Source organism: Malaya genurostris, chromosome 3, assembly GCF_030247185.1.
Source record: "Malaya genurostris strain Urasoe2022 chromosome 3, Malgen_1.1, whole genome shotgun sequence".
NCBI classification, from domain to species: domain Eukaryota; kingdom Metazoa; phylum Arthropoda; class Insecta; order Diptera; family Culicidae; genus Malaya; species Malaya genurostris.
In genome coordinates this window covers 212735208-212753921 of record NC_080572.1, presented here as the reverse complement: position 1 = coordinate 212753921, position 18714 = coordinate 212735208, and the positions used below count along the sequence as shown (strand labels likewise).

At 35.3% G+C, this 18714-nt stretch overlaps 3 protein-coding genes across 5 annotated transcripts in view; 1 reads left to right on the top strand and 2 right to left on the bottom strand.

Annotated features, from left to right (window-relative positions):
* The window catches only part of LOC131434525 (toll-like receptor 13), a 37900-nt gene extending 32258 nt beyond the window's left edge, over positions 1–5642 (top strand). For all 3 annotated transcript variants that reach the window (XM_058601279.1, XM_058601280.1, XM_058601278.1), the window contains one exon: positions 5289–5642. In XM_058601279.1, the coding sequence (XP_058457262.1) occupies positions 5289–5478 (190 nt within the window). In that variant the 3' untranslated portion in view covers positions 5479–5642. The remainder of the gene's footprint in view (positions 1–5288) is intronic.
* Positions 5643–6442: 800 nt separating this feature from the next.
* Positions 6443–12588, bottom strand: LOC131438240 (uncharacterized). The gene is made up of 2 exons (XM_058608114.1): positions 12498–12588; positions 6443–7721 (listed from the first exon to the last, which is right to left on the bottom strand). The coding sequence occupies exons 1-2, from the start codon at positions 12504–12506 to the stop codon at positions 7335–7337; spliced, it is 396 nt and encodes a 131-aa protein (XP_058464097.1). The 5' UTR covers positions 12507–12588; the 3' UTR covers positions 6443–7334.
* Positions 12589–15494: 2906 nt separating this feature from the next.
* LOC131437026 (uncharacterized) lies at positions 15495–17002 on the bottom strand. The gene is made up of 2 exons (XM_058606066.1): positions 16897–17002; positions 15495–16003 (listed from the first exon to the last, which is right to left on the bottom strand). Exons 1-2 carry the CDS (start codon positions 16903–16905, stop codon positions 15629–15631), a joined length of 384 nt encoding a protein of 127 aa, XP_058462049.1. The 5' UTR covers positions 16906–17002; the 3' UTR covers positions 15495–15628.
* Between the last annotated feature and the right edge of the window lie 1712 nt (positions 17003–18714).

Genomic DNA, 18714 nt, shown 5'->3' with positions numbered 1-18714 from the left:
TTCAAGCGTTATTAAACAATATTCGCAGTGTAAAATACGAAAATAATAACGTACGTGTTTTGTTATGTAAGTTGTGATGCAAAAACCGAAAAATACAATCTTCGGAAATCATTGATTTTTTGCTACCAATCGCCGAATCACATCGAAGGCTAGTGGAAGCCTACGACGAGCTCGCTCTTGGTCGAACATAGTAAAAAGAGTGGTTTCGAGAATTTAGAAGTAGTGATTTTGACTTGAGAAATAAAGAGCATGGCAGAACAACGAAAAATACGCTGAATTGTTGGACAGAGATGATGGCCAATGCAACAATATCTCGCAGAACAATCAAATGTGATCCAGAATAACATTTCTTTGCGATTGAAAGCAATGGGAAAGATTTTGAAGGTCGGTAGTCTTCCCAAATTTAGATTCAAATGAGTGAGTTGCCGGGGATAACAGAAAAACCTTTTTTAATCCACCTAGTGGTGTAATGGTGCCTTTCTCATAGTATTTATATTTTCAAAAATATCACTAGAAGATTCTTGTTTTTTTTTTCAATCTTGAATAAAATAAGAAACTTTCTTTGGGTATAAACTAACAAAATCATTTCAATTTGTAAAAAGTTATGCCCAGTTAATAAGAATTTTTCTTTATTTTGCATCGTCGATGATTAAACACACTTTGCCCTATAGATCAGGAACCGGATGAAATTAAACAGCAACCTATGAGACTATAGGAACTTTTGTTTGAGCCTGCTTGTGGAAATCGATCAAATCATCTCTGATAAAATTGAGTGGGTCTCGTTTTAAACTTTTTGACCACTATTTCCGGTACTTCTAGAACCGGGAGCTTGGAACCAGTATAGCCGAATTCCGTTCGTTTAGTAAGTAACGAATATAGCCTACAAATTGAATCAATTTTGCCCTTTTTTTGCAAGTCGCTCTAAATGAAATTGACGTCGCTCTAAATGTATTTTGCCCTTCTTTGCCCGTCGCTCTAAATGAAATGGTGTGAAATTCAATAGCTACATATGGGACTACGAGATTTTTTTATTTTATGAGTGACATTATTTGACACATGCTCACACACAGACACATACATTGCTCAGCTCGATGAACTGTGTTGAATGATATGAAACACTTAGCCCTCTGGGCCAATTTTCACTAGTCAATTTTCCAAGTGATTGCATAAACTTTCCATATGAGAAAGGCAATAAGAGTACTTTTATAGAAAAGCATTGTTATCATGATATTTTCATAACAGTAACAAGTAGGTACTAATTGAATAAAAGAATTAAAAATTTACATTTTTTCACCTGAAAAATATTAATTTTAATGTGGCAACCCTGCACGTTATACGAATTTGCACAAAGCACGCTGCCAACGGAGGAAAGCCGCACGTACCGTCGCGTACTAGTTTTGCATCGTCATTTTGAATGACGATTTGAATGTTTTGACACTCATCGCCATATATTTTCGGAAACGGAAGTCGAATCAGGATGAATTGCACAGTATATTTTAAGACATTGAGAGCTTTAATTTGAATCATGATTCGTGAAAATTGGCTTAACCGTTGCTAAGAAATCGAAGTAGATTTTCTCTACTATAATCGGTGCTTTCGGAAATGGAAACCGGGAACTAGTAGTCCCAAAGTAGTTTTATATACTCACTAACTAACAAGATCTGCCAACTACATGAATTTAGCAGTAAGTTTTATAAAAATGTGCACCTCGTTTCACCATCGCTTGTGAAGAAATACTCATGAAATTGAAAATTTTCACTAATCGCACTGTAATACCGGAACTGGAAGTCGGATCTCGATCAATTTTTTGGGAACTTTTTAAATAATTTCAAGACCTTTTATTTGCTTCTTAGTTTGTGAAAATCGGTTAAGAAATTTCCGAGCAAATTAAGTCCGCATTTTTCAATAAATTTGCACATATTGCCTTGTAATTCCGGAACACGAAGTCATCTCTGAGAAACTTGTGTGACTATTTTTTCCATATTTGGTGCATCACCCTGTAATTCCAGTATCGGAAGTCGGATCCAAATGAAACTCAGGAACATAGTATGGGACCTTAAGACCTTTCATGTGAATCTAAGTTTGTGAAAATCGGTTCAGTCATCTCAGAGAAAGTTGAGTGACATTATTTGTCACACACCCGAACACACACACAGACATTTTGTGATCTCGAAGAACTGAATTGAATGACATATGATACCCGCGCCTCGATTTCGGTTTTCACAGCGATTGCATAGCCTTCTAAATGAGAAAGGCAAAAAGTGTTATTTCATAAGATATTTCTAGCAAAAAGTGCTTTTCCTCTCCATAGTGAGCCTGTATGAGACAATAAGTTGTTTCAAAACTTTTACTGAACATCTCACTCAAATGCAAAATTGGATATCGTCTCCTACTTTTCACTGGTTAGAAAAAAAATATGATGCTAACAACTGTTAATCATATTTGAGTAAGTAATATTTTTCCCGTTTTTTCACTAAAATTCCCGACTTTTTGCCAGTGTGAAACAAAATTCCTGATTTTTTCTCAGTTTTCCCGATTTTCTTGGTCACTTGTCACCTTTCGGATACAACGTCCGACACCGGAGTAACAGACTGGTAAGTATAAAAATTTTATTTTCAAGAGCGTGTTTTTATACACGACACGCAAAAATCGATCCAAATATTTTCAACTAGCTGCATAATTCTTCAGTCCAAGGCCTGATTAGCTGATGACCAAATACGTTGATTTTGGGTTTATCGGAATATCGTTCCCGGTGCCGGAAGTACCGGAAAAGGTGATTGTGTGCCTCGAACTCCACCCTTTTCTCAGAATTGGCTTGAACGATTTTTGCAAATCTAGATTCTGCTTCTGGGAATACAGAGTGAAGTGCATATGAAATTGCAAGTCGTGGTTTAGAGTCATAATGCAAAAAACCGGAAAAAAAATCTTCTAAATTTAGCTCACAACTGTTTCAATTCCTAGGTCATGCTAGTTCCTGGTCAAACGAGCCGATTTCAGCTATACCGGTTGCCAGTTCCCGGTTTCGGAAGTTACGGAAATAATGGTCAAAAATCCAAAAAAGGAGCTCTTTTCATTTTCATAGAGACGTCTGTATCGATTTTCACAAACTTAGACTCAAATGAAAGGTTTCACAGTTTCATAGAGTGCTAAAAACTTTGGTTCGGGTCCGACTTCTGGTTCCGGAGCAACAGGGTGAAGTGTTTTTAAAATTTTAAACCGTTATTAAGAGCGACTTGAAAAAAATAAAAAAATCATATAAAACTGTCAATAAATTGAAAAGACTATGCCGAAACAAAATTTTTTGATGTTATTCAAAATTCAAAGAAAAGTGAAGCAGATAAACTTCTTGGCACTTGAAACTGAGCAAAAAAAACTTCAAGTGACCAGTTGCGGTTAATCAATTGACGATGAATTCTGGGAGCTTCATTTGAATATGGCAACAAAAGTCAAATGGATATGCTGACAGTCAATGGCCATAAATTTCATTTTTATCTAATAATATTCGATTGAAATAAAGTTTTTCTGTTTTGATGAATCCTTTAGTAATAATTAAGAAAACATAAGTTATATAAGAAAGGCATCATCACACCATTAGGTGGATTAAAACAGACTTTATACTTATCATTGTCAACGAGCAAAAGCATCTTTTAATTTTTTGTCTAGAGCCTCTTAAGATGAATTAATCTTTGATTACTTTACATTAACTCTATCTTTCAAATAGAGCTTTTGGAATATTCCAACCTGTCGTGTAGTATACTTTTTCATATAGATGTTATGATTCATGCTATGCTTGGGCACTTGTTTTTAATGATATTTGGATTTCGATACTGTTTCATCGCGTTAAACGACAGTTGGACAGTTGTTGGAAGTTGTATAAATTAGGTGTTCGTGCTCCGAACTTTCAGTAAGAATTTTGTATTAAAATACAACATCATGAAATTTCAAAGCAGTCTCGACAGCCGGCTACCCAGAGCAATAAACGTATGATACTATTATTCATAAATTTACTAACAAACTGTTCCTTGCTTTGATGCATGTAAAAACGCAAAGGGTGCTACGTATTTTTCCCAATCATGATGTTTCAAAAGATCATTTTCCCTTGATCAATAATGGAATTGTAACACACGGACGGTTTCTAATATTGCAAAGCGGTCCAAAAAGCAAACTTAGCGGGAAACAATTGTTTACGCTTTTATCATTGGTCTTAAAGATTTGAACTCTTTGGCACATTGGGGACCGTTCATAAACCACGTAGGTCAAAATCTGGTACGAAATAACGAACTTCAATTTTAATTAAATTTGGGGAATTTTAATACCATACCGGTATCTGTTTTCAAGTAATGATAATCTCGCTATTATAAAGCGTTGTCATAAATTTGCAGTTGTTTAAGAGGTGAAGATATACAATAAGTTTCAAGCGGCTTTACTGGATGAACGAAAAAAAAAAAAGAAAATACTGGATAAAACTTCACAGATAACGGCTTCACACCAGAATCTTTTAATTGTGATCGGCTATACATGAGCGATGAATCCTGATTATTTTCTCATCCTACTAACATTGGTCCTGTGACACTTGTGGTAAGATCCTATCCTATGACACTTGTGAACGAGAGTGGTCATTTAAGTTATTACGAATTTCATGTGTTAAGTCGGTTTAGGTTGTACTTATCGTGCATCTGGTTCAACTGTTTGTTAATATTTTTTTAATCAATCGAAGGAAACGCGCGAAAGGTTAACTAAGTTAATAAATGTCTTGAGGTCCCCATATTGAATTCCTGAATTTCATTTCAATGCGTCATCCGATTCCGGAATTACAAGGTGAAAATTGTTGAAATATTTATACCGGCACTAAAAGCGGTTAAGTAAAAAACGTAAAATAATTTCTAAACTTGCGTCAAAACTATTGTAATTGTCGGTGGACGCCAAACAAATTAATTTCGGCTTTCCTTGTTTCTGGTTCTAGACTCAAAAAATGGATCCCAGTACCTTTTCTCGAACCGACTTCGATTACACCAGTACCTGAAATAGTAGAACTCATTTCATTTTCACAGAGATGGCCCAACGGATCTGAGTACTATTTCATTCTGTAGGTTATACTAGTTTATGGACAAACCTTTTTGTTGTTAAGAATCAAGAAACCACGCATACGTTTTTGCGGATACTTGACTTGCTGAAACATTATTCATGTCAATAACATTAGAAAACTATGCTTGCCCCTACAACGATTTCTTCAGATAACGTACAAATTAGTACCACAAATACAAAAAAGCTTTTTAATCCAATTGCAGACTCCTGGAAACCCGCCGCGATGAGCTAATACTGGTACTGTTGGAGGATCTTCCGAAGCGCAAATGCCCAAAAACACTTAGCTATCTGATGAAAACGAAAACCTACATCAAGTGGCCGAACGAGCGAACGCATGAGCAAGAGCTTTTCTGGAAACGTCTGCGCAAAGCTTTACTGTCTTCCAAGTGTTGACCGATTGATGGGAAGAAGAACGCAATTGGTTTCGTTTCACGATGTTGTATATTGTTAGGCGCACCACTTTCGTGATTGATCAATTTAGGCTTTGTACTATTTTTATATCAAACAGCATATTATTCTGAAAAATTATATTATTCAAGCCTGTTAAATAAAGAAATTCCTAGATTTTTTCGAGTAATTTAATGCTTTCCAATCTCCGGCATACCCCATACATATCAGAAAATGACAATTAGAGAAGCATTGCGAAAAATCATCTTATCTTTGTCTATGGTACCTTAATAAAAAATCGCTTTCTGAACTATCTCACTATTGATATCAATGTAACCGATAGGAGATTGTTACTCATTTTGATGATTTTAAGCGTTCGGAAAGAAGAAGGCAAGAAGTTGCATTATATTCATTCGTCGATCTAGACACCGACCGACGGGAAAAAAAGATGAATGAAAAAGCGAAAATCTATAAATTATCGCCTAGAGCAAGAACTAGACTGTTTAAAGAATTCCAAGACCTTTCATTCGCAGTTTGCAGCTTAGTTTGTAAAAATCGGTCAAGAAATTTTTGAGAAAATTGAGCGCGCATTTTCTCATAGATTTGCCCATATTGCCTTGTAATTCCGAAATCGGATCCGGATAAAGATAAAATTCAATACCGAACTATGGGACCACATTATGACATTATTTGTCTCATACACACATACATAGATACACACACAGCCATTTACTCAGTTCGTCGATCTGAGTCGAATGATATATGACATTCGATCCTCGGGGCCTTGATTCAAATGAATGCTTGAACAAACTTTCGTTTCATTGAAGAGTCAAGAAAAACTTATTTTTATTGATTCTCATTATAAGTGGTGAAACAGGTTTTTGAGATTTTGTTAAACATATATAAAGGGTGATTTTTTAAGAGCTTGAGAACTTTTTTAAACAATAAAACGCATAAAATTTGCAAAATCTCATCGGTTCTTTATTTTAAACGTTAGATTGGTACATGACATTTACTTTTTGAAGATAATTTCATTTAAATGTTGACCGCGGCTGCGTCTTAGGTGGTCCATTCGGAAAGTCCAATTTTGGGCAACTTTTTCGAGCATTTCGGCCGGAATAGCCCGAATTTCTTCGGAAATGTTGTCTTCCAAAGCTGGAATAGTTACTGGCTTATTTCTGTAGACTTTAGACTTGACGTAGCCCCACAAAAAATAGTCTAAAGGCGTCAAATCGCATGATCTTGGTGGCCAACTTACCGGTCCATTTCTTGAGATGAATTGTTCTCCGAAGTTTTCCCTCAAAATGGCCATAGAATCGCGAGCTGTGTGGCATGTAGCGCCATCTTGTTGAAACCACATGTCAACCAAGTTCAGTTCTTCCATTTTTGGCAACAAAAAGTTTGTTAGCATCGAACGATAGCGATCGCCATTCACTGTAACGTTGCGTCCAACAGCATCTTTGAAAAAATACGGTCCAATGATTCCACCAGCGTACAAACCACACCAAACAGTGCATTTTTCGGGATGCATGGGCAGTTCTTGAACGGCTTCTGGTTGCTCTTCACTCCAAATGCGGCAATTTTGCTTATTTACGTAGCCATTCAACCAGAAATGAGCCTCATCGCTGAACAAAATTTGTCGATAAAAAAGCGGATTTTCCGAATGGACCACCTAAGACGCAGCCGCGGTCAACATTTAAATGAAATTATCTTCAAAAAGTAAATGTCATGTACCAATCTAACGTTTAAAATAAAGAACCGATGAGATTTTGCAAATTTTATGCGTTTTATTGTTTAAAAAAGTTCTCAAGCTCTTAAAAAATCACCCTTTATTTGTAAAGCAACATAAAAATAACAATCTGTCAACGTCCTAAGAACGGAATACCAAATCCACCAAGTCCATAACCAATATATGGATAACTATCGTCGTAATCCCAGTATCCTGGATAACCACCGTATCCTACATATCCACCATATCCTGTATATGGAAGATGACCTCCAAATCCACCATAGCCTCCATATAAACCATGGCCCCCGTACCCGCCATGACCTCCAACAAATCCACCATGACCCGCATATCCTCCATGTCCGCCTCCTCCATGTCCGCCTCCTCCAAATCCACCTCCGTGGCCTCCACCAAATCCTCCACCGCCGTGACCACCTCCACCTCCACCACCGCCACCGCCCCCACGAGGCATCGGCATAGGAAGGCAAACGGAGACTAGAATACTGAACAGTAAAACAATTTCCTGCAATTGTAATGATATTAGTTTGAGTCAATTCATTCCAGTTTTTTTTTATAATAGCGAATAATTTGAGAATTTGAAAAATATTCATAAGCCTATACAAGAAGTTACAGTTTCGAATCGCTGTGGCAATTGCAGCTTTCTTGAACACAGAATAAAAATTCGGTTGATTATACAAGCGACATGCATATAAAAGGAGTACTCAGCACAAGAAGAAATGGTTGAAAATTTGTATGTTTGCACTGAATACATTAGTTTGCATTTGTTTCGTTCTTCATGCTCATATACTCAGGATTGCGAAATATATTTACACAAAGCTATCAAAGTGCATTGAAAAAAAGTGGAACAAACTTTTCGAAATTTTGATATGATACTACAATTTTTCAATCAATGTTAATTTGTAAGATTATCAACAAAAAACTCTATTAGTTGTGAAGCACGTGTCTTTCATTTATTATTTGGATTGATTGTTGCATTTTATTATAACAAACATGTCAAAGTAAACGCATTAATAATGCCTCTCATTGCTTTGCAAACCGCGCTCACTCAGGCGCCAACATAATTTTGCTAACAGTTTGTGGGAAATTTTCCTAAAATGTGACCATTCTTTCTACGATGTAGTCTTTTTGAACAAAGATTTTTGCTTCTACATTAAAAGATTATACTTATCGCACGAGTTTTTACCCAGGTAGACCCCTTGAACAAATATTGACTCGTTATATAACAGATATAACCATATTTATCTTTCTCTACGAATTTAAATTACTATGCGCTGACGAGTTGAAGATAGAATCCTAAGAAAACATAGAATCAATTGTGTGTACTAGACTGACCCACCAAAATGTTTGCGCATCAGAGCAACTAATAAAATGATTCTGATCTAGTAAAACTCGTACTTTACGTCTGCTTAATAGTTCAACCGCTGTTAAGTAGCACCAGCAGTTGAATTTAATCTGCTAAGCTGACGAAAAGTATTTAGGGTACTACTAATCATACTGATAAATCTGAAAGATTTGAAAATAGAGCTCTATAATGGCAAAAAAGCTGATTGTTATCAGGGCCAGGGTGGGGAAGATTTTCAGACAAAAAAAGGACAGCTAGGTAATGTCAGAGATATAACTGGATGACGTGAATACGAATAAAGCGATTTGAGCGAATTCTATGTATTATGGTACCTTTTAGGAAGTGTCAAAAAATATTTGGTAAATTTTTGTATCTGAAACATATAGCAATGCATGTCATAAATAAAAAATAAGAGGATACAATAAAATGTGTCGATTTTGCACGATACGCTTTGTGTGATGATTCGTTCAATTCAATAGTGTTCGGAATTTGGGGCATCTTATTTTGGTACTGAGTTTCACCTCAATGCTCGTTCATACCAAGCACCAAAGAAAACTTTAATTTTGAGCCATTTTTGGATATCTCATACTACTGAAAATTTTATCATAAGTAAGTCGTTCTCACGACACAATCATCGATCAAAAAACTCATTGCAAAAAAGTTCGGTACTTATTTTTTTCCAAACACGATTCTCACTGAGACTGATCTCACATGGCAAAATATCAGTTGTGAAAAGTTCACAAGCGAACATTTCCCTCTATGATATTTAAGAAAAAAGTTCGCACGTTGAATATATCTAATATGATTCTCGTAGAACAGAAGATTTTCGGGAAATGTGTTTTCATAGCCGTTATATCTCAATCCTTTGCAGAATTCATGATAAATGAATTCGCCGAAGAACAAAATCTGAACCTTTCGCGTAGGGTGGTTGATAACTGGATCAATAGTGTTGTTGTGTTCAAAAATTTTCAGCAATACCATGGTAATGGAGTAATATCATCAATAGAAGCAGCAAGTGTTGTGATTAATAATTATTATAATGACAATAAAAACATTAATAAAAACAATCTCAAAGTGATCAAATTATATTAGCCAATTTGGTTTGAATATCATACGCTGAAGTAACAGGAGCGCTGGCTATCGCTTCGCAAAATCAAACGCGCAATGTAAACGCTGCGTCTGCTGTGCATTTGAGACTTGCAAAAAGCTGCGCCCCTGTTACTTCTATAAAGCAAATTCATGCTAAATAGCGTTTCATTTAGTTTCATCTAAATAGTGCAGTGTAACTAATCACTTGGAATTAGAACAATCTTTCGTTGCTATAATCACTATTTGGAATGCGGAAAACATATTGCACTTTATATTGACCACCCTACGTGCATCCAGTTGCGAATTTATTCAGCTGAAATTTTTCCATTGATGAAAATATAATAATTAAGTAGTGGGCATTCAGCATCGAAATATCATCGGAGAATCCTCTACCTTTCGATTATTTCTTTAGCGTTATTTTTGTGGCTGAAAACTCGTCATCAAATTTCGCTGACACAAAAATCACTTGTGAACATTGATTTTTGTGGATGCTTATTTCATGAATGAAAATCTCGGAAGTGACTTTTTCAGTCACTGAGTTTTTTATTAGAAAATCTCAGGTACTGATTTTTTACGAGTGATAATGAAAAGAGCTTTTTCTGATTCTAATTTTTCCAATGCTGGTTAGAGCCGGTGGAACCCGGATAAAAAGCAATAGCAAACTTATATCCAACTAATAATTCATTTTTATATCTTTGCTTATTAAGGAATTTTTTTTTATTCAAATGGCAACATAATGCGAAATTCAGTATAATGGATTTATTTTATATCGTATATTTATACCCGGCTTTAAAACCTGTTCGCACTATACCGGGACGGGACCATCCGGGACTATCCGGGACGTTTTTTTTTCTCATCGACGATGACTGAGCTGCCGGCGTGTGTATGTATTGGAATCCCGGATCCGCGATAAAATCCATTTGGTCGGTGCTGGATAAAACTCGGCGAGGAATATCGGCGGAAACCAAATGGATTTTATCCCGGATCCGGGATTCCAATACATACACACGCCGGCAGCTCAGTCATCGCCGATGAGGAAAAAAACGTCCCGGATAGTCCCGGATGGTCCCGTCCCGGTCGTCCCGGTCGTCCCGGTATAGTGCGAACAGGCTATTAACCTAGTTGCAGTCGTTCGCCGGGTAGTATAATAGCTTGTTTTGCTGTTATTTGTTTTATTGGATCAGGGTCATTCCGCCGAACTCCATTTCGCCGAAAGCCGTTTCGCCGAATGCCATTTAGCCGAAAAAGTCATTTTGCCGAAAGCCATTTCGCCGAAAGGATAATTTTAAATAAAGACAAAAAAACAATTATTTTAACTCCCGTTTTGTTGACCTACAATCGTACTTCTGAAATGATCCATAGACTTGAATCATTTTTGTAGGTTTATTCACGATACTCAGAACGGAATTCCCAAAAAAACTTGTTGGCTTTATTAGTGTACCTATCAGGAAATTGTTTGCAGTATATTTTTATAACTGAGTGCAGATGAAAAAATATCTAATGCGGTTTCGCCTCATTGTTTTGTTCGTATGCTATCCGACCTCTGCGTCACATCAATTATCTAGGACATATAAAAACAAATAGATATTTTTGATGAACCCCCTTTCGTAAAAATGACCCTTTCGGCTAAATGGCTTTTTCGGCGAAATGACCTTTTAGACGAAATAACCCATTCGGCAAAATAACCCATTCGGCGAAACGACTTTCGGCGAAATGACCCGCTCCCGTATTATTTGGTGTTGTCAATCGTTTTCCTTCAAAAATAATTCAAATACATTTTAAGTTTAGTCACTGTATTCTACATTGCAATGTTACTGTGCTATTGTTTGTTTTGGTATTGGAAATACCTCAATTAGATATTACTCTGCTCATGCGAGTGACAATTTTAAGTATTATTTTAAGTTAGCTTTTTTGGCTCTTTATTCAACTTCACGAATATCATTTTAAGCTCTTTTGCAATCAGAGACAAAGGCATAATAATGCTTCTACTATTTTCATCTGAACGCGAAAACAATTTCAAAGGTAGATAATTACCCACCACAAATTTGGAGCACAAAACAATAGTAAACCTAATAATATCTACAATAATAAGAAAAAAATTTGTAGCTCTGAACAATGAATAAAATTGCTCAAAAACTATTCATTACAATTGAGGAATATTTCAAAACAGTGGGTCGCGATTTAACCTCACATATGAGTTATGTTTAGCAGTATCTCATTGAATTAATTTTTGAAAGAGTATGTAGAAATATAGCGAGTGGATGAAGCATCATAATTCCATGCGTTGCAGAATGTATAATTTATTATCTATTATAATGAGAAAAGAAAAAGTTGCTCCTATACCGTGACTGACATTTAATTACAACCACGCCAATGATTTTGGTATAATTAAGGATGACATACTAACGGACATTCGTTACTTGTGAGTAACTGTTGCAAAAACAAATTAGTCACTTGAATTTCTGTTTAGAATAAAAAAAAATGCTTTGAAGCGCGGTACGATCTTAACTGGAGTCGGGTACCAAAAGCAGACCAGCAAAAAGGTACATGTTCTGAACGCCACAGTGAGATTTTTGTATAGTTTTTTAATGATATTTTCCATCTTGTTACTAAAACAGATATTTTATTCAACAGCGAACTAGTCTACCAATTATAGGTCGAATGATGAGCTGAACATAGACACAATTACCCCGTATTAGTCCAATGCATTCAAAAGTACGCAATGGGGATTTACCCGGAATTTTGTTTACTGCAGAGCGCAAATGAAGCGATCCTGTGGGGATTTCTGAGCGCTGTATGCGAAATGCATTAGCACCACTTGACACCTCGCTTCCACACTAGACGTACCTTAAACATATTAGCGAGCTTGAATTGATCCGTACTACCGAAGAAAAATTATTGAATATTTTTATCACTTCCGATCACCTTTCAATATGAATCAGAACTAACGCAAGCTTTGTAAAGGGGAAGGTTTTTTATATTTTGGCATCTCGATGTTGAACACGGAAAGTCAAAAATAGAGTAAACGAAACGTTGTTGTTTTCACCATCCTTCTACCCGTGACCAATCACATGCTATCAGCTGTATTATTGTATATTTTATAATGTATAACATTATATAAAAATTGCCTGAAATCTGGGCAGTCACACATGAATGATGAGCGTATAACACAGATGAATGTCACATATGACAGTCATGACCGAGCGCTGAACGAATGTAGGAGCTACTGTCATGCTCGTATTGAGCGCGATTGATGTAACGAAATAATGATCGTCATCAACAGGATTTTGTTTTCAGTGCAAATTTCATTGCTGGTAATAAACTTTCATGAAAAAATTCATAACGGCACTATTTTGTTTAAAAATTATTGGATGTCAACAAATTCACAAAGACAATTTTTGAAAAACTTTAACATAATAATTGGATAGAAAAAAGTCAATATTAATATGCAATTACTAAATTTGAGCATAGGACCAAAATTGATAATATTTGAAAAACTTTTGAATATTAACTGGATGAAAAGAGAAGTCAATGGTGATCGAGAATTACTAGGTTAAAGTATTTTCAGAGTTCGCTTTTTCATCTCATCCAAATCTGTCTATAAAACAAATCCGCTTACGTTCGGGACGGAAGAAACCAAGTACAATATTGTGTAGTGAACAAAAGAACGACCTCGAAATGAGTGAACCAAACGAACAAAAGCTACCGCCGACACGAAAGAATACAATTGTTGTTGACTTCAGGCAGTGCAAAATTCGACCTTCGATACGAGAACTTGAAGGTTTGCTTAAGGAGCAAAAGCATCTTGACACTAAACGTGTGCATTTACTTCAATGCAATAAGACCAATAATGTTGTTTATATCCAGTTCTATAAATAGTTGGATGCAATTCAATTCGCTAAAGACAATAATAATGTGCACTATGTGGAGCATGAAAATATCAAGTATAATATTCCAGTATATATGGAAGATAGTGCTATGTTATAGAAGTGCGTGTGTATGAACTTCCCTCAAGCGTCAGCGATCCTTATATTCGCAAAATTATGTCACAAAACGGAGAGATTCTCTCTATGGAAAAGGAAAGTGGAAGATTTTTTTCCCCGGTATTCTAAATGGCGTACGTTTATTACGCATACACTTGAAGAAGGCTATACCTTCTTATGTGATTTTCGGTCAAGATACAAGAATTCCGTGCAAATCACTTGTTACCTATGACAATATTGCCAAAAAGCTGTTCACTACGGTAAGCCATGTGATAAACTGGACAAGGAGACAACTACACCAAAAGACAACGGTTCTTCCTTCACACCAACCCCACGCAACCCCAGTACACCTGTGACAGCCAACAACAGTGAAGCATCGCCTTCAACAAAACCATCCAACGTATACCCTATACAAACAAAGTACACCAGCTGCAGTTAACAACTTTTTTTTTATTCAATAGTATATAATAAGGCACACTGCGTTAAGCTATAAGATGCCGAGGGCATTAGCAGTTAACAACTTACCATCCAACCAACCAACCAACAATGTACAACAAGACGCATCTACAGCAACTAGCAACGAAATCAACAACAATACCACCGATGCGACGATGAATGACGAGACGAACCGCGAAAAAACTGCCCCTCAATCCTCGCAGGAGGAAAATGGAAGTTCCTCTCCCCCTAGAAAAAGGGTGATAACGAGATCCAATACAAAAAAAAATGTAAAAACTCAGCTAAATCAGCCACGTAAAGCTTGTACGCAAATAGGCCTGAATAAATTATCTTTTAAATAAAAAAAAGTATTTTCAAGATTGGACAAATTTGGGATAATTTTCAAACATTATTTTAATGAAAAGTGAACTCACTATTGATGGAAAATCTCTAGATTTAATTATTTTTAAACTTCATTGGATCGTTCAACACCCCTAATTGTCAAATTTAGAAAGTTTTCAAATATAATTTGGATGAAAAAGGAAGTTGATAGTTATCAAAAAAAAATAACAATTCCATGAAAACATGATGTACAATAGAATTAGTAATATTCGATATTATTGATCTCCATCAAAAAGTATTGGAATTTTTTTGTCATTTTATCGTAATATCTATTTTCTTCATTCTGTCGTATTTTATATTAGGGTTGTTCAAAAATCATTTTTTTCGATTTTTAGAAAAAGTGTTTTTTTGTTCTTTTAACCACTCAGCCAATCATTTAAATTAATTTTTAAAAAACTGTTGTACTCATGTAACTTGATAATGCGTGAGCTCAAACAATTTTCTCTCTCTATTGACTTCTTTTTCGTGCAAATAATACTTGAAACTTTAAAAAAGTAGCTTTTTTGCTGGGTAACAATCATATGTACATTAAAATGCATAAATTTTGCGTTTGCTTGATGGATCCTAACTCTTCTTTTGTGGTTTTCGGTTAGTACACAAAACTTTCGTGTAAATCGCTTGTCACCTACGAAAATCAGTGAGCGTCAACCTTGTGAGCTGTATAACGAAAAGAGACCTTTTGTCAAATACAATGTAAACTTACTACACACTTTTTTTTGTTCCAATTATAGAGTTTTTAACCTCAAGGTCATTCGTCTCTTTGAGCCAGAAAAACTTTCTGACCCTATGTGCGGGGGTTGGGAATCGAACCCAGGTGGGCTGCGTGAAAGGCATCGGATAGTCGATCACGCTATACCCGTCCCCGACTACACACTTGATGTCACTGGGTACTTATCACACCTTTGAACGAGCTCTTAACATTTGATCTTGAGCCTGAAAATGAAATGAATTAAACACTTCCACACATAGTGCGGCGAACTTCCGAAAGTTATTGAATAGTACTTTATCAATTCAAGAACACTGCGCCGTTTTGTTATCCATTTATTTAGTTTATTACAGTTACAATCAATTTACAAACGACGTGAAATTAATTTACACTATAAATTAAAGCTTAACTTTCATAAACTATTACCAGAAACAATTTTCTGCATCACTTTGTCAACGTCCTAGTATTCCTAACCCACCGATTCCAGCCCCTACATATGGGTATCCGTATCCACCATAGCCTCTCCTGTATCCTCCATATCCTCCGTATCCACCACCACCGTAACCGCCATAGCCACCATATCCTCCGTAGCCACCGTATCCTCCATGGCCACCACCATATCCACCTCCTCCGAATCCACCACCACCAAATCCACCGCCGCCAAATCCTCCTCCGCCACCTTGATGAGCCGATTCAGCACCGACCAAGTCATCCTGCCCATCGTGAGAAATGGCACCCAGTGGCAGAGAATTTGATTCGAACTGTAATTGTGGCGTTGGAATACATACACAAACGGTTGACAGAATCGTTATCAGAAGAGCAGTTTCCTATAATTGAACAAGAAATCATTATTCGAAGAAAATTCATCAATTCCTACATTTCTAAATATACGAGAATTTGATTTTATTTATTTATTTATTTAACTAATATACATAATCAACAAACAAAGTATGGTCCTAATGATTATTTCTAAGTATATTTAAAAAACTAGTTTTAATTCGACTGCGCGGGAAAGGAAATCGAATCCCGTCGAAACAGCATTGAAAGAACGTTGCAATCCAATAATGGCGCCGTTGATTCCATTGCGGTACTTTAACGTAAAGTGAGCTCTGAACTATACTCAAGTAACCACCAAATTCCGTGTTCGCTTTACATACGCATTTAGGGCGAATATGAGACACTAATGTCTTATATCTACTTTATATGCATCTATAAAACTAACATATGACTTTTGTGGTTACTTGAGTAAAAATTTAAACAAGAATTTGGCAACCCCCAAATTCGAATTGCAAAGAGAAACTGAAAAATGCATCTTATATTATCATAGTGCTCTGTTAGAAAAGGTATTCTTGTGTTATTCGGCGGTGAAGTCTTTTGGAATATAATGGTCAAAGCAACGTATTTTTCATCCATTTTAAGAAGTTATTGTAAAGTATATATTGCTTCCAATGATTTCATTTTTTTTATCGATAGTTTATTATTTTCTGATCATCTGATTTTTATTTTCACTCTAGCTATTGCAAGCACTCGTAACATTTGAAGAACGAAAAACTTTGAGATTTTTTTATTCTTCCATTAACATCATTTCAAGTTTCGCAGATTTCCAATGTTTTTTAATAGAATCATGTCGAGAAATTACATTATATCTATTTCGATTTTCAGAAAAACTTTGAACACTCAATTATATCATTTACACCTTCCTGTTATTTTCCAGTCATACCTTAAACATGTTTGAAACTGGAATACAGTTGAAATAGAACTTGTTGTCTTCTCAAGCTATGGGCTAGAACTAATGCATTGTAAACGTCTGGTGATCTATAAGAACCTTCGACCATTGGTGCTAATTGGCTACGCAAAGTGTTCACTGGAAAAATCGATTGATAGCATATCATCGAAGATGGCTGGAAATATGTCGTCTTTAGTTACAATTGAACGAATACAATATTCTAAAAAAAGGTACGTTGAATGTTTTGTGTGTTAAACACATTTATAGACTACACAATATACATAGGAAAAAACTCGTTAAACTAGGAAAAAATCGGAAAATATTTTTAATTCATGGCTCTCGTTTTCTAAATTACAGACATGTTTGTTAAATTGACCAATCTAACAATTTATCATGCATATCGGCTGCCTCGACCTTTCGTAAAAGAAAGTCGTAAATAGGTGATTCCAGTAATCGGTAACAAGGCTTCATATTCCACATACTCTGATTTGGATTGATCTTTGTACAATCTTTCCGTATGACAAACCATTTATTATGCATGGAAGAAAAAAACCAATTCGACTCAAGACTGATTTTAGGAAAATGTGAATGTATTTGTTAGTTGTACAAAAAAAACTGCCTTCATGAAAAAATGTGGGAAATCAATCGGGCTTTCTAGAAAGAATTTTCTAATTCACCTGGTATTATAGTCATTTAAATAGTCTCGTTAAAACATTTGTAAGGCTCTATCTCTTTTCATTAGTATTATGAGCTCATCAAATAACCTTTTTTTAAATAACTATTTATTGGAATATGGGTTAAAATTAAATTATTAAGATTTAAATTGGGTGTTCAGCCACAAGTGGTGACTTTTCAGCCCTAATATATATATATATATATATATATATATATATATATATATATATATATATATATATATATATATATATATATATATATATATATATATATATATATATATATATATATATATATATATATATATATGATTCGGTTATTACCATGAGGACATCATTTGCTTCCGCAATTCTGAGATTTTTGTGTAGGGAAAATTCTAAACCTACTTGTATTGTGTAATGGGAAAAAGAAACTTATATACTAACTTACTAACTAATACAAAGAGCGAATCGATTCAATTGAAGATTGCATCGATGTTTGTCGGAATTTGCTTATAATATTATGTGACATTACATCTAATGGTTTTATATTTGTGAGTCTGTGTAACTCATTTGTACTAAACCAGGGAGGACGCTTCAAAATCATTTTCAGAATTTTATTCTGAATGGAAGCATGGCTGGTCTGAAAATTTGTTTATAAATTAACAATTTGTGTTTTAGACAGAACTTAGAATTTCTGTTTATAAGAGGATATTAACATTTAATATATTTATTACACTTTGCCTGGATCATCAAATAACCTAATATTAGCAAGTCTTAGTGTTTCGAAGTCGACTCAGGCATATCCGAGAACTTTGTAGCATTTGAAACATTAGGTTTTGTCGGTTACGTCACATATAAGATTACATCTCTCGAACCGGAAATGTTAACTATAACCCTTACAAATTTTATTGACATTGTTAGCTTTTAAATAAGCTTAAGTTTATCGAAATTTGTTGAGCCATCTTCGAAAAATTTCAATCGATGCATAAAATGTGCGGTTAGTCGGTTACGTCACTTATACTTTTCTACCTACAGAACCGAAAGTGACAACCATTTGATTTTCGAACTTCATCCAAATTTTAATACTTACTTGCAAACGAGCCTAAATTCATAGGGATCAGCCTCTGTCATCTCTGAGAAAATCGAACGGTGA